Source organism: Diabrotica virgifera, chromosome 2, assembly GCF_917563875.1.
Source record: "Diabrotica virgifera virgifera chromosome 2, PGI_DIABVI_V3a".
NCBI classification, from domain to species: domain Eukaryota; kingdom Metazoa; phylum Arthropoda; class Insecta; order Coleoptera; family Chrysomelidae; genus Diabrotica; species Diabrotica virgifera.
Window position 1 is genome coordinate 260,723,814 of NC_065444.1, and position 18,334 is coordinate 260,742,147.

The following is an 18,334-nucleotide window of genomic DNA, read 5'->3' on the forward strand; positions in this document are numbered from 1 at the left end:
AGATGGGATCACTTCGGCCATGTTGTGCGTCTCATTGACACTATTGACAGCTCTTGTTGTTTGGTTTAGTTGTGAACTTAAAAAATATATTTTATAAATTGTTTTGAACTTATTTTTGCAGTGATTTTATAGTGACAATAGTATGCCGTCGTGTGCGTTCCCGTCGTGTAATTATAACGCTCGAATGAATAAAGAAAACTCAACCAAAATCTCCTTACATTGGTTAGTATCTAAGCATAAACAGTGGACAGGGCGGTATTACTTCCATTTTAGTGATAATGCATGTAAAAATAACAGGTAATTTTTTAACTTGGTTTATATGATTGTAGTTTTCCTAAAGATGTTAAAAGGAGAAAGGCCTGGATACAGTTCGTAAATAAAGAGAACTGGGAACCAAGCAAAGGAAGCAGATTATGTACAAAACATTTTGCTGAGAGGGATGTAGATCGGACTTCCTTAGCTTATCCTATTCGTTTGCGAGAAAATGCAATCCCTACAATTGGTGAATCTCAGGTAACATAAATAAATTATTAAAATAATATGTGTACATATTTGCGGTCAGTTTATTTTGTAATTAACAGTGAATTCAACTTAAAAACACGATTGCAGTGTTCCTCAGTATTCATTCCTATTATACTCTACACTCTACATAATGATGTAAATGTAAACTAACTAATGCCAAATCACACATTTTGTTAATTTAACGTTTGTATTAAACGTAATATTTTTTAATGTTTAAGTGACTGTAAAATTAAATAAATAAACAAAATGCAGTATATATTCTGTACATAGAATGTACATTGTTATACAAAATATTCCGACCACCTCATAATTTCCAAAACTCAGTTTTTATAAAATAAATTCACCTACTTACACTAGGTTCGCTTTCAAGATGCAGTAGCAATAAACAAACCAAGACACGTTAAATGCTACTAGGAACACTCCCGAATCATAATTTACAATGTATAAACTTTGGAAATCATGATTTGGGATTTACAATGTATGTACATTGTAAATTATGGTTCGGTTGTGCTCCTAGTGGCATTTAACGTGTCTTGGTTTGTTTATTTCTACTGCATCTTGAAAGCAAACCTAGGTAGTTTGCAGTTTTTATTTAATTAAAAAATGTTATCTGTTAGTGTATAATAAATTGTAGTGTCCTATAAATTAAAGTAAAAACAAAATTAGAAATTTTAATATAGATTAATAATTTTTAAAACGCTGTGTGATTATCGGAGGCCACATTTTTTATGAAAAAAAGGTAAAAACAAATCGGTAGTTAGCATCAAATTTTAACGAATGCATACAGATGAAACATAATTTTGAGTCGTCTTTAACTTATAAGATGTCTTAGTGGCAAAACTTAGTGGTTACTTTGGCAAAACACTCGTGTAAATGATTTTAATTTAACGTTTTAGAACTATGGGATCAAATGACAAAATGAATTGTTTTCCTCGAGTTATCGTCCATCTTTGAAATTTTGAGCGCCCTCTGTCGGAATTTAATTTTGCGAATAGGTAATAGGTGTGTAGGAGCAGATTTCAACTAGTTTCTTGATAAACTTGTTATAATTTTGTATATTATGTACTAAGTTTTATAAAATACTAATTTTATAAAAAAAATATCCTATCAAGGTTCAATTTTTTTAATATTTTTTAGGAATAACTCATTTATGAATTCTTTATTAAGCACTTATACAATCTAAACTTACCTTTGGAATTTTAGGATAGTGTGGAATACGAAATAATTACTTGCATTCTATAAACATTATTGAGAAGTGGCTAAATAGAATTATTTATGAGACAAATTTAAGATATTCCAGCAAGCTGTTATATAACGAAAGTCAATTTTGAACTGTACGTAAATTATTCTGTCACAAAGCTCTTATACATGCATATAGAGGAAAAAAAATAATATTAGACTTTAGCAATAGCCCATCAAACCAGGTACACAAGGACTATTGCAATTTTACCTAAACGTACAGTAGAGTCCCGCTAATCTAAACTTTAGTAATCCGAAAATCCGCTTAATCCGAAAGAGAATTTGGCAATAGCTTTAGAGAGCAATCAAATTTTTGTCTTGAAAAACGGTGTTTGATCCTACGTCTCAGATGAATGTGTTTTTTATTAAAGGCTTCATTACTTCCTTCTTATTATCATAGGCTCTTATTGCGTTCAAAAAACGAAAGTACTGTACTTAATGATAGGCATCGTGTTATTTTTTCTTTAAGGGTGTTTTAAGAAAATCTGTATAATCCGAAAAATTCGGTTATCCGAAATGGGTTCGGTCCCAATTATTTCGGATTACCGGGACTCCACTGTAATAAATCCATACTCAAGAGATATGTTGGTTACATAGGGCCCAGAATATATATCTAATTGTCTACAGGAGAATTTAAAACAAATTAAAAATTATAAAAAACATATACATAAATATGAAATCAAACAATGGATTGGAAACAGAACAACACAATTCTATGAAAAACCGATTAATGGACAACCTCAATAAATAATAAATATCTAAAATATTACCAAATACTACATTTCTTCAATTTATTGTAATTAATGTCTAAAACACATTTATGTCACATGCAATATTAAAATTAATCTATTTAATTGTTTATAATGTAATAATGTATTGCACATAATATGTAATTAAGTGCGTATACGTTACTGTTTGTTTATATTTTTTTTTGTTTATATGTATAATATATACAGTGAGGACATTTGAGTTTACATAAATTCATTATCTCGAGAATGGGCAAATTTGAAGAGAAATCCTCAGACAGGTCGTAATAATTAATGATTTTTTTAAATGAGAGTAGGGGTTGTGTGAAAGCTCATTTGAAATGTTATTTAATTCTCTATTCAGTACTATAAACCATAACCAAATTATTTATACAGGGTGACCAAAAAAAATTTTTTAAATAAAATAATTGATCAAAAAGAAGAATGTATGTAATTTATTTAATTCGAAATACATTTTACTGTTGTCTGAAAACAAGAAAAAATGTTTATTTGATAAATAAATATTGTTTTTCGCTTAAATTGTCTGCCTCTTAGCAGTCTGAACATTTATAATTTAAGCGAAAAGCAATGTTTATTTTCCAAATTAACATTTTTTTTCTGTTCTCTGACAGCAGTAAAATGTATTTTGCATTAAATAAATTACATACATTCTTCTTTTTGTCTCAATTAATTTAATTCAAAATTTTGTTTGCCACCCTGTGTAAATAATTAGGTTATTTTTATATTACTCAATGGAGAATTAAATAACCTTTCAAACGAGCTACCACACAACCCCTACTCTCATTTAAAAAAAATTATCGATTCCATCATCACGCCCAGATGGATGACGTCACTAGTATTTTATATGCCAGAAAGTCCTAATTTAAAAATAAAAATCAACCTGTATTTCTCTTCAAAATTGCCCCTTCTCGAGATAATGAATTTATGCAAACTCAAATGTCCTTCACTAAATATTCATATATTTGGTTTATTGTTTGTATGGTTTTATGTTTATTTAATACTTATTCAGTATGCTTTTTGATTTCTTGTAAATCTATATTACATATTTTATTATTATCTCTTTGATATTGTGATACCTAGCGTTTGTTTTTTTCTTTTAGGTGCTACAAATGCAGGAGAATGCAAAAGTGAGGATATTATCTAATATATGTATCCAATCGCCAGGGAACGTAACTTCCGAAGTAGCACAAGATGTTCCTAGTACATCACGTCAGTTAACTCCTAGGAAGCGGAAGATGTATAAAGAATTAGGTCGTTCGCAGAAAATTAGTAGTGAAAGAAAACGAAGATTAAGGAATCTTCGTCGAAGACTACAAAGAAGTGAGAAACAAGTAGCTAGCATGAAGAATGTAATTGATAAACTCAAGAAAACAAGGTTGGTTCAAGAAGAAACATTGGATCTTCTTGAAAAATTAGGAGCACCTAAAGAATTTCTTATAAGGCAATTCAAAAAAGTGGAAAAAAAAGCGCTACCTAAGCAGTATTCAGAGCAATTGCGAACATTTGCTCTGACACTACATTATTACTCACCTGCAGCGTATAAATATGTTAGGCGAACATTTGATACATGTTTACCTCATCCTAGGACTCTAAGTAGATGGTATACAGCCATTGATGGTGAACCCGGTTTTACGAAGGAATCCTTTGACGCCTTAAGACTAAAAGTCAACTCATCGAATGACAAAGTAATATGTGGTCTGATATTTGATGAAATGTCTATCCGGCAACAGGAAGAATGGGTTCCAGGCAAAAAATGTTATGGGTATGTTGACTTAGGTACTGGTGTACAGGAACAGGTGTTAGCCAAAAATGTCCTTGTATTTATGGTTAACTGTATTAATGGTGCCTGGAAAATGCCTGTAGGATATTTTTTGATAGCTGGCTGCACTGGAGAACAAAAAAAAAGTTTTGTCCTGGAGTGTCTGCGGAAGTGCCATGAAGTAGGTGTAGATGTTGTAAGTGTTACTTTTGACGGGGCTCCAGTTAATCTCACGATGGCTAAGCTATTAGGATGTAATTTGAATCATTCATCCCTACAAACTTTTTTTAAACATCCTTGTACAGACAAAGATGTAGTTATAGTTTTAGATCCTAGTCATATGATTAAGTTAGTTCGTAACACTTTAGGTAATAAATCTAGTTTTGTAGATGACAAGAATAGAGTTATTGAATGGAGGTATTTTAAGGAGTTGCATTATCTCCAACAGAGTGAATCTTTTCATTTAGCCAATAAATTAAAGGCCCAACATGTTTATTTTCACAGACAAAAAATGAAAGTGTCACTGGCTACTCAGGTATTAAGCGAAAGTGTTGCAGTAGCTTTAGACTTTTGCAATAAAGAGTTAGGTTTATCACAATTTTCTGGAGTTGAAGCAACTGTTAGATTTGTAACAATCATGAACAAATTGTTTGATATACTTAATTCCAGAAGTTTGTTGCAGCATGGCTTTAAAAAGCCTTTAAGTTTAAATAACTATGATAACACTCTAAATTTTTTAAATGAAGCAGACAAATATATTAGTGAGTTAAAAGCAGCTCGAGGTCAGAACCTACTAATGTTAGATACAGATTGTTTTACTGGATTTCTTGGATTAAAAGTATGCATATCCAGTATAAAAGTTCTTTTTAACCAGTTAGTTGTTCCTTCTACTTTAAAGTATTTACCATTTTACAAGGTATCACAAGACCATATAGAATTATTTTTTAGTTCAGTTCGAGCACAAGGCGGTTACAATAATAACCCAAGTGCTAGACATTTTCAGTCAGCTTATAAAAAAATTTTGGTACATGTTGAACTGAAAAATAAATTTAGTGGTAACTGCTTTCCTTTGGAAGATTTAACTATTTTAAAATGCAATCCCACTGATCACATTAATATCACTTCCAGAGATTATAGGTCGAGTGGTAGTTGTAGTACTGACGTGCCAGTAGATATAAGTGATCATGATCACAGCTATATTAATCCGTTTTCTGTTTATTCAAAAAGCATAATTACATATATAGCTGGTTATGTTGTGTTTTACTTACAAAAAAGAATAGTCTGTAATGAATGTTTAAGTGCCTTAGTAAGTGTCACTCGGAACAACTTTTTATTTTCATTTATTGATAAAAAAAATAAAAAAGGATTGCAATATCCATCTGAGAGTGTGATCGATATTTGCTTTATGGCTGAGAAAATTTTAAAAGAGGTCCCTTCTCCAACTCGTATGAATACCGACGAGTTAGTTACAAACGTTTTGCGGAGGTACATAAACAACGACATCTTTTTAAATTTACTTAGTCATAGCATGGATCAACAATTCTCAGATAATCACAGAATGCTCCTAATAAAGGCTGTAGCTAGTCGCTATATTGATATTAGGATGTTCTATATGTGCAGGACTAGGACTGACAAATCCCGCACCACGAGACCTCTTATTAATAAAGTAGTATTATTTAGTGGGCACTAAATAATTTGTTGTGGTCAATACAATTTACTATTTTATTTGGCAGTTCCGGTCTGTTGAGGGATATTCCAAACCATTTTTTTTATTTATAAATGAAAAAAAGTATAGATTTTTTCTTGTACTAATTAATGCATTAGAACATTCGGCACAAACTATTTTTAGTTTCAATGAGTGAACAAAATGACCTGCTCTACATATGCAATCATAATGCCTACTTCATTAAAAGCTGGATCTTGCGATAAGATTTTTAAAATCTCTTGAAGATTTATTTATGTGCACGATGGGATTACATTTTAAAATGGACACTTTCTAATAATATGCAGTTGCCTCTAAAGTTATTACTTAGTTCAACATGAACTAATAACTTTTTGTAAGCTGAAATGAACTGGCGAGCTGTCGTGTCATAATTAAGCCACCTTCTGATCTAATACTTTCAAAAAATAGCTCTATATGATCCTGGGAGAACTTATAGAATGGTAAAAAAGTTAATATGCCAGAAGTTACAAATGATTTGTATAAAAGATAAACTTTTTAGGTATACTTTAAGACCTGAAAATCCTGTGTGACGAAGAGTGTCTAACAAAAGAGCACCACCAACATTAGTTTTTAACGCACTAAGGTATTTTTCAGTGGACTGTAGAAAACTACTTATTTCTGAATAATTTTGAATACTTTCTTTTATAACTAAACTGTAATAAATTTCTAGATTTAAGGACGTCAAATAAATTATTCATTATCATAACAAATCTAGTTGTGGTTTCAACTTACGTCAATTGCTATAACTGCAGTTCCTCTGAACAAAAGACCAAAGCGGATGCAACGCTTTAGTTAAATACATGAGTATCAAGACGAACTTTTTTTTTTTTGGTTATAAAAAGCTATATACTGAGATCTTAATTTATTAGCAAGATGAAATGATTCTTTTTCTTGCAAATTTGCGAAATAAGTTCTTGTAGGTAATTCCACAATATAACTTCATTGTTATCATCGAACATGATACACATCCCTTCTAAGGTATTATACGAACTAATTTGAACATATGGCAAGGATCCAAAAACAGTACATCATCACCATTTGAAGGATGCTTGAAGCTCGTTTTTAAATTTTTATGGTTTAGGTTACAGCCAAGATGAGCTGCCATTGTGAAATTTACTTGGCGGCCGTTCACAAGTTATACTCACTACCTTTATGTCAATGTTATGGCATTTGTGTAGGCACTGTTGGACTAAACCTTTTGTTTTTTGCTCTCCTGTAATTCCTTCTATTAAAAAATATCCAACTGAAACCGTGAAATGGTCATTGATACAGTTCAGCAAGAAAACAAAGGCGTTAGTGGCCTCTTGAGATCCTGTTCCCCTATCGATATAACCATAGAATATGTCTCTTTCAGCAACCCATTCCTCATGTCGGATAGAAATTTTATCTATAATAATTAAACTGCATAGTTTATCAGGATCTAACAATGCTTTTGTTCCCAAAGCTCTAAAAGACTGCAGTAAAGCCAGGTTTACCATCAATACTTTGATACCATCTGTTCCATGTTCTTGGATGCAACAAGCAAGTTTAAAAAACTGTCCTTACATAATTATATGCAGCAAGTGAATAATAATGTAGGGTCAAAGCAAATACTTTAAATTGCTCCGAATATTATCGAGGTAGTGATTGATTTTTAAATTTTCTATTGCCTTAGAATAATTTCTTCTGGTCCATCTATTTTTGAAATAATATCCAGAACTTCTTCCTCTGAATAATTATGTTTCCTAAGTTCCGAAACAATATTCTTCATGACTGCTAGCTTTTTCTCTCTTCGTAGCAGTTTTTTATATCGAGGAAAATTTTCTTCTTCTTCGGCTACTGATTAATCTGCTGCGATTACATTGTACCATTATAGTTCTTCCATTATATTATACTTTTAATTACTTTTTATACTAGGTCTCTTTTTTTACTCACAGAAACTAGTATCGCAAAATTAAGCCGTTTGTCCATAGAAACCACAATAGGTTGTAAACGAGGATAAACGGTACGGCATGTTGTTGATACCTTGTTTACCATAAATTTAGACGTTTATCATTTTCAGTGACAGTCACATTAGTGCATTTGTTGTATTTATTAGTTTATTTGGATTTATTGTTTCATTTGGATTTTCATATTATTTAAACTTTTAGTTTTTGTAGGTCATTGTTTTTATTTTCAAACATAATAGTTAGAACGATTAACTGTTGCTCTTTTAATTTTATTACTTCCGGAAGTATTTATTTTTACGCTAGTAAGACAACTAATATTTTCTAACTTATAAATTGTCATTACATTGAGAGATATCAATGATATTACATATCGACTTACTTACTGTTTTCATTTAAATTGTTTAAAAATCATTTGTGTTCATCACATCAATCAATTCTTTAAAAATCAGAATCATCACGTTTGTGCAAAGATATAATGGAACAACTATAATTTCCGTTTTCTTGGTGTAACATCAATATTCATATCGTCGCCTTAGTACTACATATAACTTGATAACTCCAAAATTGATGTTTTTTAGATAACTAGTTCACAAGATGTATTTTATTTTCTTCCATATTGCGTAAAAACTTGATAACTCTCTCTAAACGAGTTATAAGTATTTATTTATGATTGACCGAGGTTGATAAAACTCAAATGCCCCTAATATTCAGTGCTAAAACTTGACAAGATAAGTTGTCAAGTTATTGTTTAATCGGAATAATCGTTAATGCAACATACACTGAAAGCTACAACTAGCTAACTCGAGTTATCTAGTTGTAGCACGTGTTTTTCTGAAACCATTGAGCTTACCGCGTAATTGCTATCTCTTTATTCGGTTCATGTTAATGCAAAAATTCGAGAATTGTTAGCAGATCTGGCAACCCCCATGGCAGAGGGCTAATTTTCACCAAAATAAAGCTTAAAAATCAGTTTTTTTACAAAGTTCACTAAGATGCAACTTGGCACGACATGCGACATTACCAAATGTTAACATTATGGTAGTGCTAAAAGTTGATAACTTTAATTTTCCGTTATTTTCCATATTGGAAAACAAATTTGCACCGTACTCCTAAATAGATCAGTAGCCAAAAAGTTAAGGAACAGTATTTTAGAGCTGCAGAGAAATCCCGTATTTACCAACATCATGGTAGCAGCACAAATATCTTTAAAATCTTTAAACCCGTTTATCTCAAAACTGCTAATTTCGAGTTATCAAGTTCTAGTATTAAGCTTAGGTGGTTATAGTTATGGTAGTTATAGGTGGTTTATGTATATGGTATGGTTTATGTTTATTAGTATATGGTAGTTATGATAATTATGGTGGTTTAGGTAGTTATAGTATTAAGTTTAGGTTTAGGTTATAGTATTAAGGCGACGATATGTGAAATGGATTCTGTAGATTCAGTCGATGTACTGGGTATATCTTAATATGGAAGTTCAATTTGGTTCTATAACATATTTTTTCTATGCTCATACTTTAATATAGGTTCACTACCTTTATCATAATAAGCTTCATTATGATGCAGATTTTCATGACGATGCAGATTTTTAACTAATAGAATCGCGATATGGCATTAGCGATGAAGGTGGCACACGCGCAGTGACCAATGGCGAGTGAAATACATACGCTTTGACAGTTCTTAATATGTAAACAAGCTGACTAATTTAAAAATTAAATATTTTTAAGAAAATGTCTGAAGACGATAGGGATATTAAAAATTTATCCTCCAAATTCATTTTAATAATTACCCGTGTTGAGCTGCCCCCCCCCACTTGCAAAAATTAAAAAACAAATAGCCCTGATTTATGAGCTATTTATGAGCTCTCATATTCCGCAAACTAAAAATTTTGAGCTCGTTCCACTGAGCAGGAACTTAATACCCTAGTGGGGGGGGGGCTGAGTCAGCCCCCCCACTACTTAAAAATAGGAATATTGAATCGGTTTTTGCGGCAGAATTACGAGCTATTTATGAGCTCTTGAAATTATATAGTTTCGATTTTTGAGCTCATCCCCTTCACCCCCAAACAACCCTTTAATTGATTTAACTTAAGAGAAAGATGCTGAGAAAACTTAAAATATATCGTATTGCGAATATAATTCCTATAGCTTATATATACTAAAAATAAACTATTAAATCAAGAGCATTTCGATTATTGAGCTACAACCCCTTCGCCAGAAAACCACCCTATCTTCCCGGCTTAAGAGAAAGTTGTATTTAAAATGCGTTAAACTAATTATTTGGCGACTACATATCATTTAATAATTTATAAGCTTCCAAATTACGCGCATTTAGATCAGTAAATTGCAATTTATTTTGTATAGTGCAGTCACTGAAGGTAAAAATCAACGATTACCTTCAATTTCGGTGAACCTTCATCGATTTTCACGAAAATTGGTCAGTGGTTAGAGGATACGTCAAGAAACAAAGGTGACATGGTACCACCTTGCGCCTTTACCCTGAGGGTGGATACCGCCCTTTCTCGGGGGTGAAAATTATTTTATAAAAAATAAATGCACAAATCAATAAAAGAACAAATTAAAAGCAAAATTTATTATATAAAGTTAATAAAATAAGTCAATACTTTTTAAGTTATTAAAGATCAAAGATTTTAATTATTTGTGAAAAAAATGCATGTTTTGAAAAGGTTTTTTGTAAATCACTGAAAAACTTTAAGTTTTTACAAAAAAGTTAATAGTAGTTTAATTCGTATAGCTTATATTCTAAGAATAAACACTTAAATCACGCGTCTTTCGATTATAGAGCTACAACCCCTTCGCAAGAAAACGACCCCATATTCCCGGCTTAAGAGAGAGTTGTTCTTAAAATAATTTAAATTAATTATTTGGCGACTACATATCGTTTAATAATTTATGAGCTTGCAAAATATACGCATCTCAATTATTGAATTGCCATTTTCTTTCTATAGTGCAGTCACTGAAGGTAAAAATCAACTAGTACCTTCGATTTCGGTAAATCTCCATTCATTTTCACGAAAATTGGTGAGCGGATTTTGATACTATCAACTTTTTCTGCATCTTATTTTTCATAGGTATTTCTAAGTACTTTGACAAGTATTTAGTACCTAAGTGTTATAAAATGCATCTCTTTCCCGTTATTTAAGCTTGAACCCTTAGATTTTAACAGTCGCGGAAAAAATATACATTTAATTACCAATAACTTACTTTAAATTAACATTAAAGGGTTTTTCAAGTAAGCAATTTATTATATTTTTTATTAGCTTCAATTTTAGTGATGAAAACTTTTTTGTAAAAACTTACAGTTTTTGAGTCATTTATGAAAAATCGCTCTAAAGCATGCATTTTCTTTCCAAAAATTAAAATATTTGATCTTTAATAACTCAAAAAGTATTGATTTATTTTAATCACATTATATAACAAATTTTGTTTACATTTTGTCCCTCTCTCGATTTGTGGGGTTATTTTTAATAAAGTAATTTTCACTCCCGAGAAGGGGTGACATATACCCCAGGTTAAAACCCCAAGTTGTTATTGTCAATTCGTGAAAATAAATGGAGATTTACCGAAATCGAAGGTACTAGTTGATTTTTACCTTCAGTGACTGCACTATAGAAAGAAAATGGCAATTCAATAATTGAGATGCGTATATTTTGCAAGCTCATAAATTATTAAACGATATGTAGTCGCCAAATAATTAATTTAAATTATTTTAAGAACAACTCTCTCTTAAGCCGGGAATATGGGGTCGTTTTCTTGCGAAGGGGTTGTAGCTCTATAATCGAAAGACGCGTGATTTAAGAGTTTATTCTTAGAATATAAGCTATACGAATTAAACTACTATTACCTTTTTTGTAAAAACTTAAAGTTTTTCAGTGATTTACAAAAAACCTTTTCAAAACATGCATTTTTTTCACAAATAATTAAAATCTTTGATCTTTAATAACTTAAAAAGTATTGACTTATTTTATTAACTTTATATAATAAATTTTGCTTTTAATTTGTTCTTTTATTGATTTGTGCATTTATTTTTTATAAAATAATTTTCACCCCCGAGAAGGGGCGGTATCCACCCTCAGGGTAAAGGCGCAAGGTGGTACCATGATACCTTTGTTTCTTGACGTATCCTCTAACTACTGACCAATTTTCGTGAAAATCGATGAAGGTTCACCGAAATTGAAGATAATCGTTGATTTTTACCTTCAGTGACTGCACTATACAAAATAAATTGCAATCTACTGATCTAAATGCGCGTAATTTGGAAGCTTATAAATTATTAAATGATATGTAGTCGCCAAATAATTTGTTTAATGCATTTTAAGTACAACTTTCTCTTAAGCCGGGAAGATAGGGTGGTTTTCTTGCGAAGGGGTTGTAGCTCAATAATCGAAATGCTGTTGATTTAATAGTTTATTCTTAGAGTATATAAGCTATATGAATTATATCCGCAATACGATATATTTTAAGTTTTCTCAGCATCTTTCTCTTAAGTTAAATCAATTAAAGGGTTGTTTGGGGGGTGAAGGGGATGAGCTCAAAAATCGAAACTATATAATTTCAAGAGCTCATAAATAGCTCGTAATTCTGCCGCAAAAACCGATTCAATATTCCTATTTTTAAGTAGTGGGGGGGCTGACTCAGCCCCCCCCCCCCCACTAGGGTATTAAATTCCTGCTCAGTGGAACGAGCTCAAAATTTTTAGTTTGCGGAATATGAGAGCTCATAAATAGCTCATAAATCAGGGCTATTTGTTTTTTAATTTTTGCAAGTGGGGGGGGCCAGCTCAACACGGGTTTAATAATTGTAATATTGAAAATATAAATGTGTCAACAAAATAATTAATTAAACCATACAACTACTTAATTTGTTTGCGTTACAAAATTAATAAATTTGAATATATTTTTTGTTGTGAAAGATCATAGAAAAAATCGTGTATACAACTTTCATTTAATTATTATCATTATGAAGCTCGTATGCTATAAGAAAATCGCCGCTAGGCGGCTCGTTTCGTATCCGTCATACTCGCTTCATAGTGACCATCATTAAATTCTCGTTGCATAATATACTAACATGTCGTAAAAAAGCAAAAATGTTATTTTCTATAAATTCATATAAAATCTACAATGAAAATATTAAGGTAACTTTTTCGAGATTTTCAATGCTGTCATTTTGTAAACTTTACACTCTTTAGGTAAGACCGATTCTGGAATATGCTGGTGGAACGTGGTATCTTGATTTGATTCGAGACAAAACTTTGTTGGAAAGCGTTCAAAGAAAATCCACTTGAATTTCATTGGAACTGAGAAGACCCCCCTATGCAGAGAGACTTAAGTATGACCAACCTAACTTCTTTTGAACTTTACCGACAACGTGGAGACTTAATTATCACATTTAAAAGATTAAAATTCAATTTCGGAAATCTCAACCAAATGTTTACCATAAATCAAGATGAATGATTCAGAGGTCACCAGTTTAAACTTAAAAAAGAGAACTTCTCTACAAGATCAAGACAGAACTTTCCACTAAATAGATTTTTCGAGAGCTGGAATAACCTTAGTGATAACATTGTCTCGGCCTCTTCTACCAACACGTTTAAAAGTAAAGTGGACCATTTTCTATAACAGTCGAAATATTGTTTTTTATTTCAACCGAATTTTATTTTTTTTTGGTTTTTTTTTATTATCTACTAGTAAGTTACTTATAGTCCGTCCGCTATAACTTTTTCCATGCGTTACGATTCATTTTCAATCAAGTTAAGTCAAAACAGAAAGTGAAACGTACGCCGATGTGTGTAGTATATAGTATACAGTATACAAAATGTATATACACATGGACGTTCGTTTCAATTTATGTTTTGACTTAATTTGATTGAAAATGAATCGTACCGCATGGGAAGAGTTATAACGGACGGACTATATATAATTTCATTGTTTGTGTGCATAATAGGGACTTGCCCCTCCGTCCTTGCTTATGAATAATAATAAAAAAGAACATGTACTTTGTACGCAACTAACAAGTTATACTTCTGTTATTCTGATTTCAACGAAATAAATATACTTTAAGCAGTTTATTTGTATTTTATTTAAATATTAAACTAATTTTAATACTTACTACTTTCAAAAATTTTGTATTAAAACAATACCAAAAATTAAAAAAAGGAATATGAATCTTCCGGATTTGAATCCGGGACCTCTCGATCTGTAGTCGAATGCTCTACGAAATCACGGTGACAAATAGATCAAGTGAAGTATAAATATAAAAATGTTTTAATAATACCTACTTATTATCTTACTCCCGAGGAAGACAGATCCAAAAACATAAAAATTATAATAAATATAACTAAAAACACTAATATGTTATTTCCATATCTTACTTGTGCTGATACATACATAACTTGAAAGATTTAACAACTAACTCCATACTGTATGTGTGAGCATGCGCGTGGCATAATAAAAATTCCCTCTCAATCGCACCTAAAGAAGTAAACCTCTTTGAAGTCGGAAGTGGAAAACTGGTTCTTAAATTCAAGACTAGTTTTGAATCTTGAAAAAACTAAAGGCGTATTGTACACCTGACAGTATTTAACTAAATGAACATCTGATACCGTAGGCAGGGGGGCGTAGGCAGGGGGGCCGTGGCCCCCCTGGCTTTTCGGCTGCTGTTAGCTATATATGGTTATCCAGAGCACACAAAATATAATGTGCAGCATCTTCACGTCTGGCCCCCCTGAAAATTTTTATATGGGCGCCCGTGTCTGATACCCTTCTCTGAGTATGTCAAATGCTTAGGGGTTTGGATTGATCAAAACTTATATTTCACATATTCTTTATTTTAGTTTAATAAATTGTATTATTATGTTATTATTATTATTAAAAGTGTACTTGAAAAGTACTAAAAATTAAACTAATTTTATTTCAAATAACTTATTAATCTAACTCGATGCGTATTCCCAAATAAAATCGTAAATACTTATTGAATTAATTTGAATCCGGACCTGCCCGCCGCCATATTGTGCGTCTCACCAAGTGGTCCCATTTAGTAAATACAGGCAGGATTGCTCGGGTCCTATCCACTCCCTCCCATATCACTGGTTCGAACTAATATCGTCATTAAAAACTTGCCGTTTAACTTTTTTAGGTCTCTGCTTTTTCTAGTCTGAAAGTATTTTTTTGGCCAATCTTTCCTTATGCTGTTCCTCTATGGCGTCTTTTACAGGAGTATCTGTTATTATTGCTGACTGTAGCTTCTTTCTGCTTTTCCTAAGGTTTTTCCTAGGAGCAGCTTTGGCATGTGGCCTGATTTGCTGAGGGGTTATTATATTGGATGGGCCACTAATTGGGCCGACATGTCATGGTTCTTCTACATCCTGATTATTTTCTTCATCCTAGACATCTTCTACAATCTGAACATTTTCTTTAGCGCTATTTTCGTTACCATTTTCATTTTCTTCGGGCCTATCAGTGACATACGATGACATAAAATCACTCTCTGAAAAAATTTGGGAATTCAGGGGTGCTATGCCGGTTTTCTTAAATCCATTGAGAATGTTGACAGGACTGAATGCTTTAGGGTAGGCGGTACCAACAACACTACAAACATCATAAATGGTCATAGGTACGGCAGGATGATTTAGCATCCAGTCATCAACTCCTCTATTATAATAGCTTTTAAATGGAAAGAAGCAGCTCGCGTCCGTATCCAAAATCATTTGTGTTTTCTTCATTACCTTCATTAGCTAATTTGAACTTCTTCACTTTCCGCTGTAGAGCTGACTTGCTTACACCATGCTTTTTGGATGCACTCATCAATGTCATTTGATTTTCTACAACGTCTTCTACTGCAAAATGCATAGACCTTGCATTTACTTCATGATCCTCTCGGCTTTTTTCGAAAACTGCTGACAGTTGAGATCGTGGATGTCTCGGCATATTCAATTCTGCAAAGAATGAAGATATTTAGCAGGTTTTAGCATATTTCAGCATAGACCGCATTATGATACCATATCCCAGTATGGACCGCTTTTTTTCCCACTATGGACCATGGCGCATCAAAATATAAATGGCCAAAAATTTTATCCAAGTGGTAGATCTAGGTTTAAACAGAATCGTGCGATATTGAGGTTATGTATGTTTCAGATATCCATAGCAAATTCAAGTTAAAAGGGATACATTTCGGCAAATTATTCGAAAAAATCTGAAGATGAAAATAAAAAAGTTTAGCTGATCACTCACCTGAATTTCCAAAATATCGAAACGCACAGTACCAATTGAAAAACTAACAGGAGATTCGGATGCGGCTCTACTCTGTTAAGATAGCACACACACTTAAATATAGTTCTACCGCGTCGATAAAATAGTCAGGTTCGTGAAATTCCCACTATGGACCAGTTTACCCTATATATGTATGTATTATTCTACATGAGAGACAAGGAACATGGTTAATAGCAATTTTTGTATTTTTACCCTTTCCAAGTTTAGTTGATTTTTGCAATGGAAAAACATCATATTAAAATAAACATACCTAAATCCCTCTTCCTTCCCTTACCAACCCTTACGTAAGGAAGTCCTATGAGGTCTTTGACCAACTCTATAGCAGTTTTCAATGATATGGCAGATTGTAATGTGATGTACCTTCCTATGCCAGTTCGCCCAGAAGAATCGTTTGCATTAACAGTTATAGGTCTACTATATTCCACTTCAAATGCTGTAGATAACCAATCATTTACACCATTACGCATTGAGTCCCATGAAGTGTGAGGACTAAATACTGCTATATCATTTTTGATACACTTTATTATAATTCTTTGTTTCCAATGTCTACAAATAAAACAATTAGGTACATTTAACAATAAAACACTGAAAACGTTTGTTTTCTATACTTCCACAAAATTTATTATATCTATGTGACTACATCTGTTTCGACAGAGTGCCTTTCTCAAGTGATTTAGTTTACTATGTGTTTGCCTATTTAAAGTCTTTAACTGAAGAGGTTGAGGAGTGGGGAGCTGTTTGTCTCGAGTTGGTCATTCAGAATTATATCTGTATTTTTCAATTTATTAATTTCCATATATTCTAATAAAGATAGCTTAAGGCCTTTATTTTGAATATGTAGAATTTGAAACCATTCATTAAAAGAATGATTATGATCTAGAATCTAGAAGGTGAAGTGCGTATATAGAGGTGTCTGTTTTTCTATTGTTGAAAGCCCTTTTGTATTCTGTTATCCGTTTATCAAAGGTTCTGCCAATTTGACCGATGTAAGTTTTCGGACAGTCACCACAAGTTAGTTTGTAAACACCACTTTGTTAGTTTGTAGTTGTTTTCTTATTGTTCTTAATATATTTGCTTAAGTTGTTGTTAGTTCTGAAAGCTGGTGTTATTCCTTTCTTTTTTATGTATCTGGCTATTTTTGTTGTTATCTTGCCAGTATAGAGGAAAGTCGCCAATTATGGAATACCATTTTGTTTTGGGGATATAAAATAATACCTTTATGGAAATGAAAACAATTTAATGTTATGACACATCAGTCATACATTTTTATGTAGTAATTAAAAGCCTTCTATTGAATATCTTAATTAACAAAAAAAAATCGAACAAAAGAACAAAATCCCAAATAAGTAACCAAATATGGAATAGGTACCCATATATGGAATATAGGCATAAACCAATATATCAATAACAAAAATAGACATAAACATCTGAGATCAAATAAATTTAAATAAGAAAATTGTGAAAAATGAAAGAAGCAGCTTAATTCACTTGCAGACATCATAAATCCATGTATGAAACTCTGGACCAGCACAATCATAATGAGCCCACTTACACTTAATCCACTATTCCATAATTAGGCACCAACGACTGTCCATATTTGGATTTGTACATTAGTTCAAACTAGTATCAACATTTTTTCAAGTCGTAATGTTTTAATTACAGAAGTTCATAAAATATCAAAATAAATGTACTATTGATATACTCAATAGCATAACAAGTCTGTATTCATGCATAATAACCAATAATACTCGTTGAATATATTTACCTTTGAAATTTTCTGTGAGACGATAAAATAAAACGCGCCTGTCAGACACGTATCGTTCGCGCATCTGACACAGAGGTGTGAATACGATAATAAAGCGAACGATTGAAATAGAGGATGGTCTTGTAGTGCGCTTCCAATTTATATTTTCAGAGAAATCAAAGAATTCTATATTAGGGCACTATTCCATGTTTGGTTACTTTCCTCTATGTGATAGAGCAGAAGGTAATGGGTACTTTCTGTGGTGGTGGATAGACTAATTTCAGGGTTTTCTTATGGAGTTTTTGGTTTAAAATTTTGTTAATTGTTTGTTCGTTATAGCCATTGTTTACTGCTGTTTGTTTAAT

General features: G+C 32.0%; 1 protein-coding gene across 1 annotated transcript in view; it reads right to left on the reverse strand.

Annotated features, from left to right (window-relative positions):
- The window catches only part of LOC126879862 (NIF3-like protein 1), a 33,098-nt gene that overhangs the window by 10,894 nt on the left and 3,870 nt on the right, over nt 1-18,334 (reverse strand). The window contains exon 2 of the mRNA XM_050643177.1: nt 16,476-16,771. Within this exon, the coding sequence (XP_050499134.1) occupies nt 16,476-16,771 (296 nt within the window). The remainder of the gene's footprint in view (nt 1-16,475; nt 16,772-18,334) is intronic.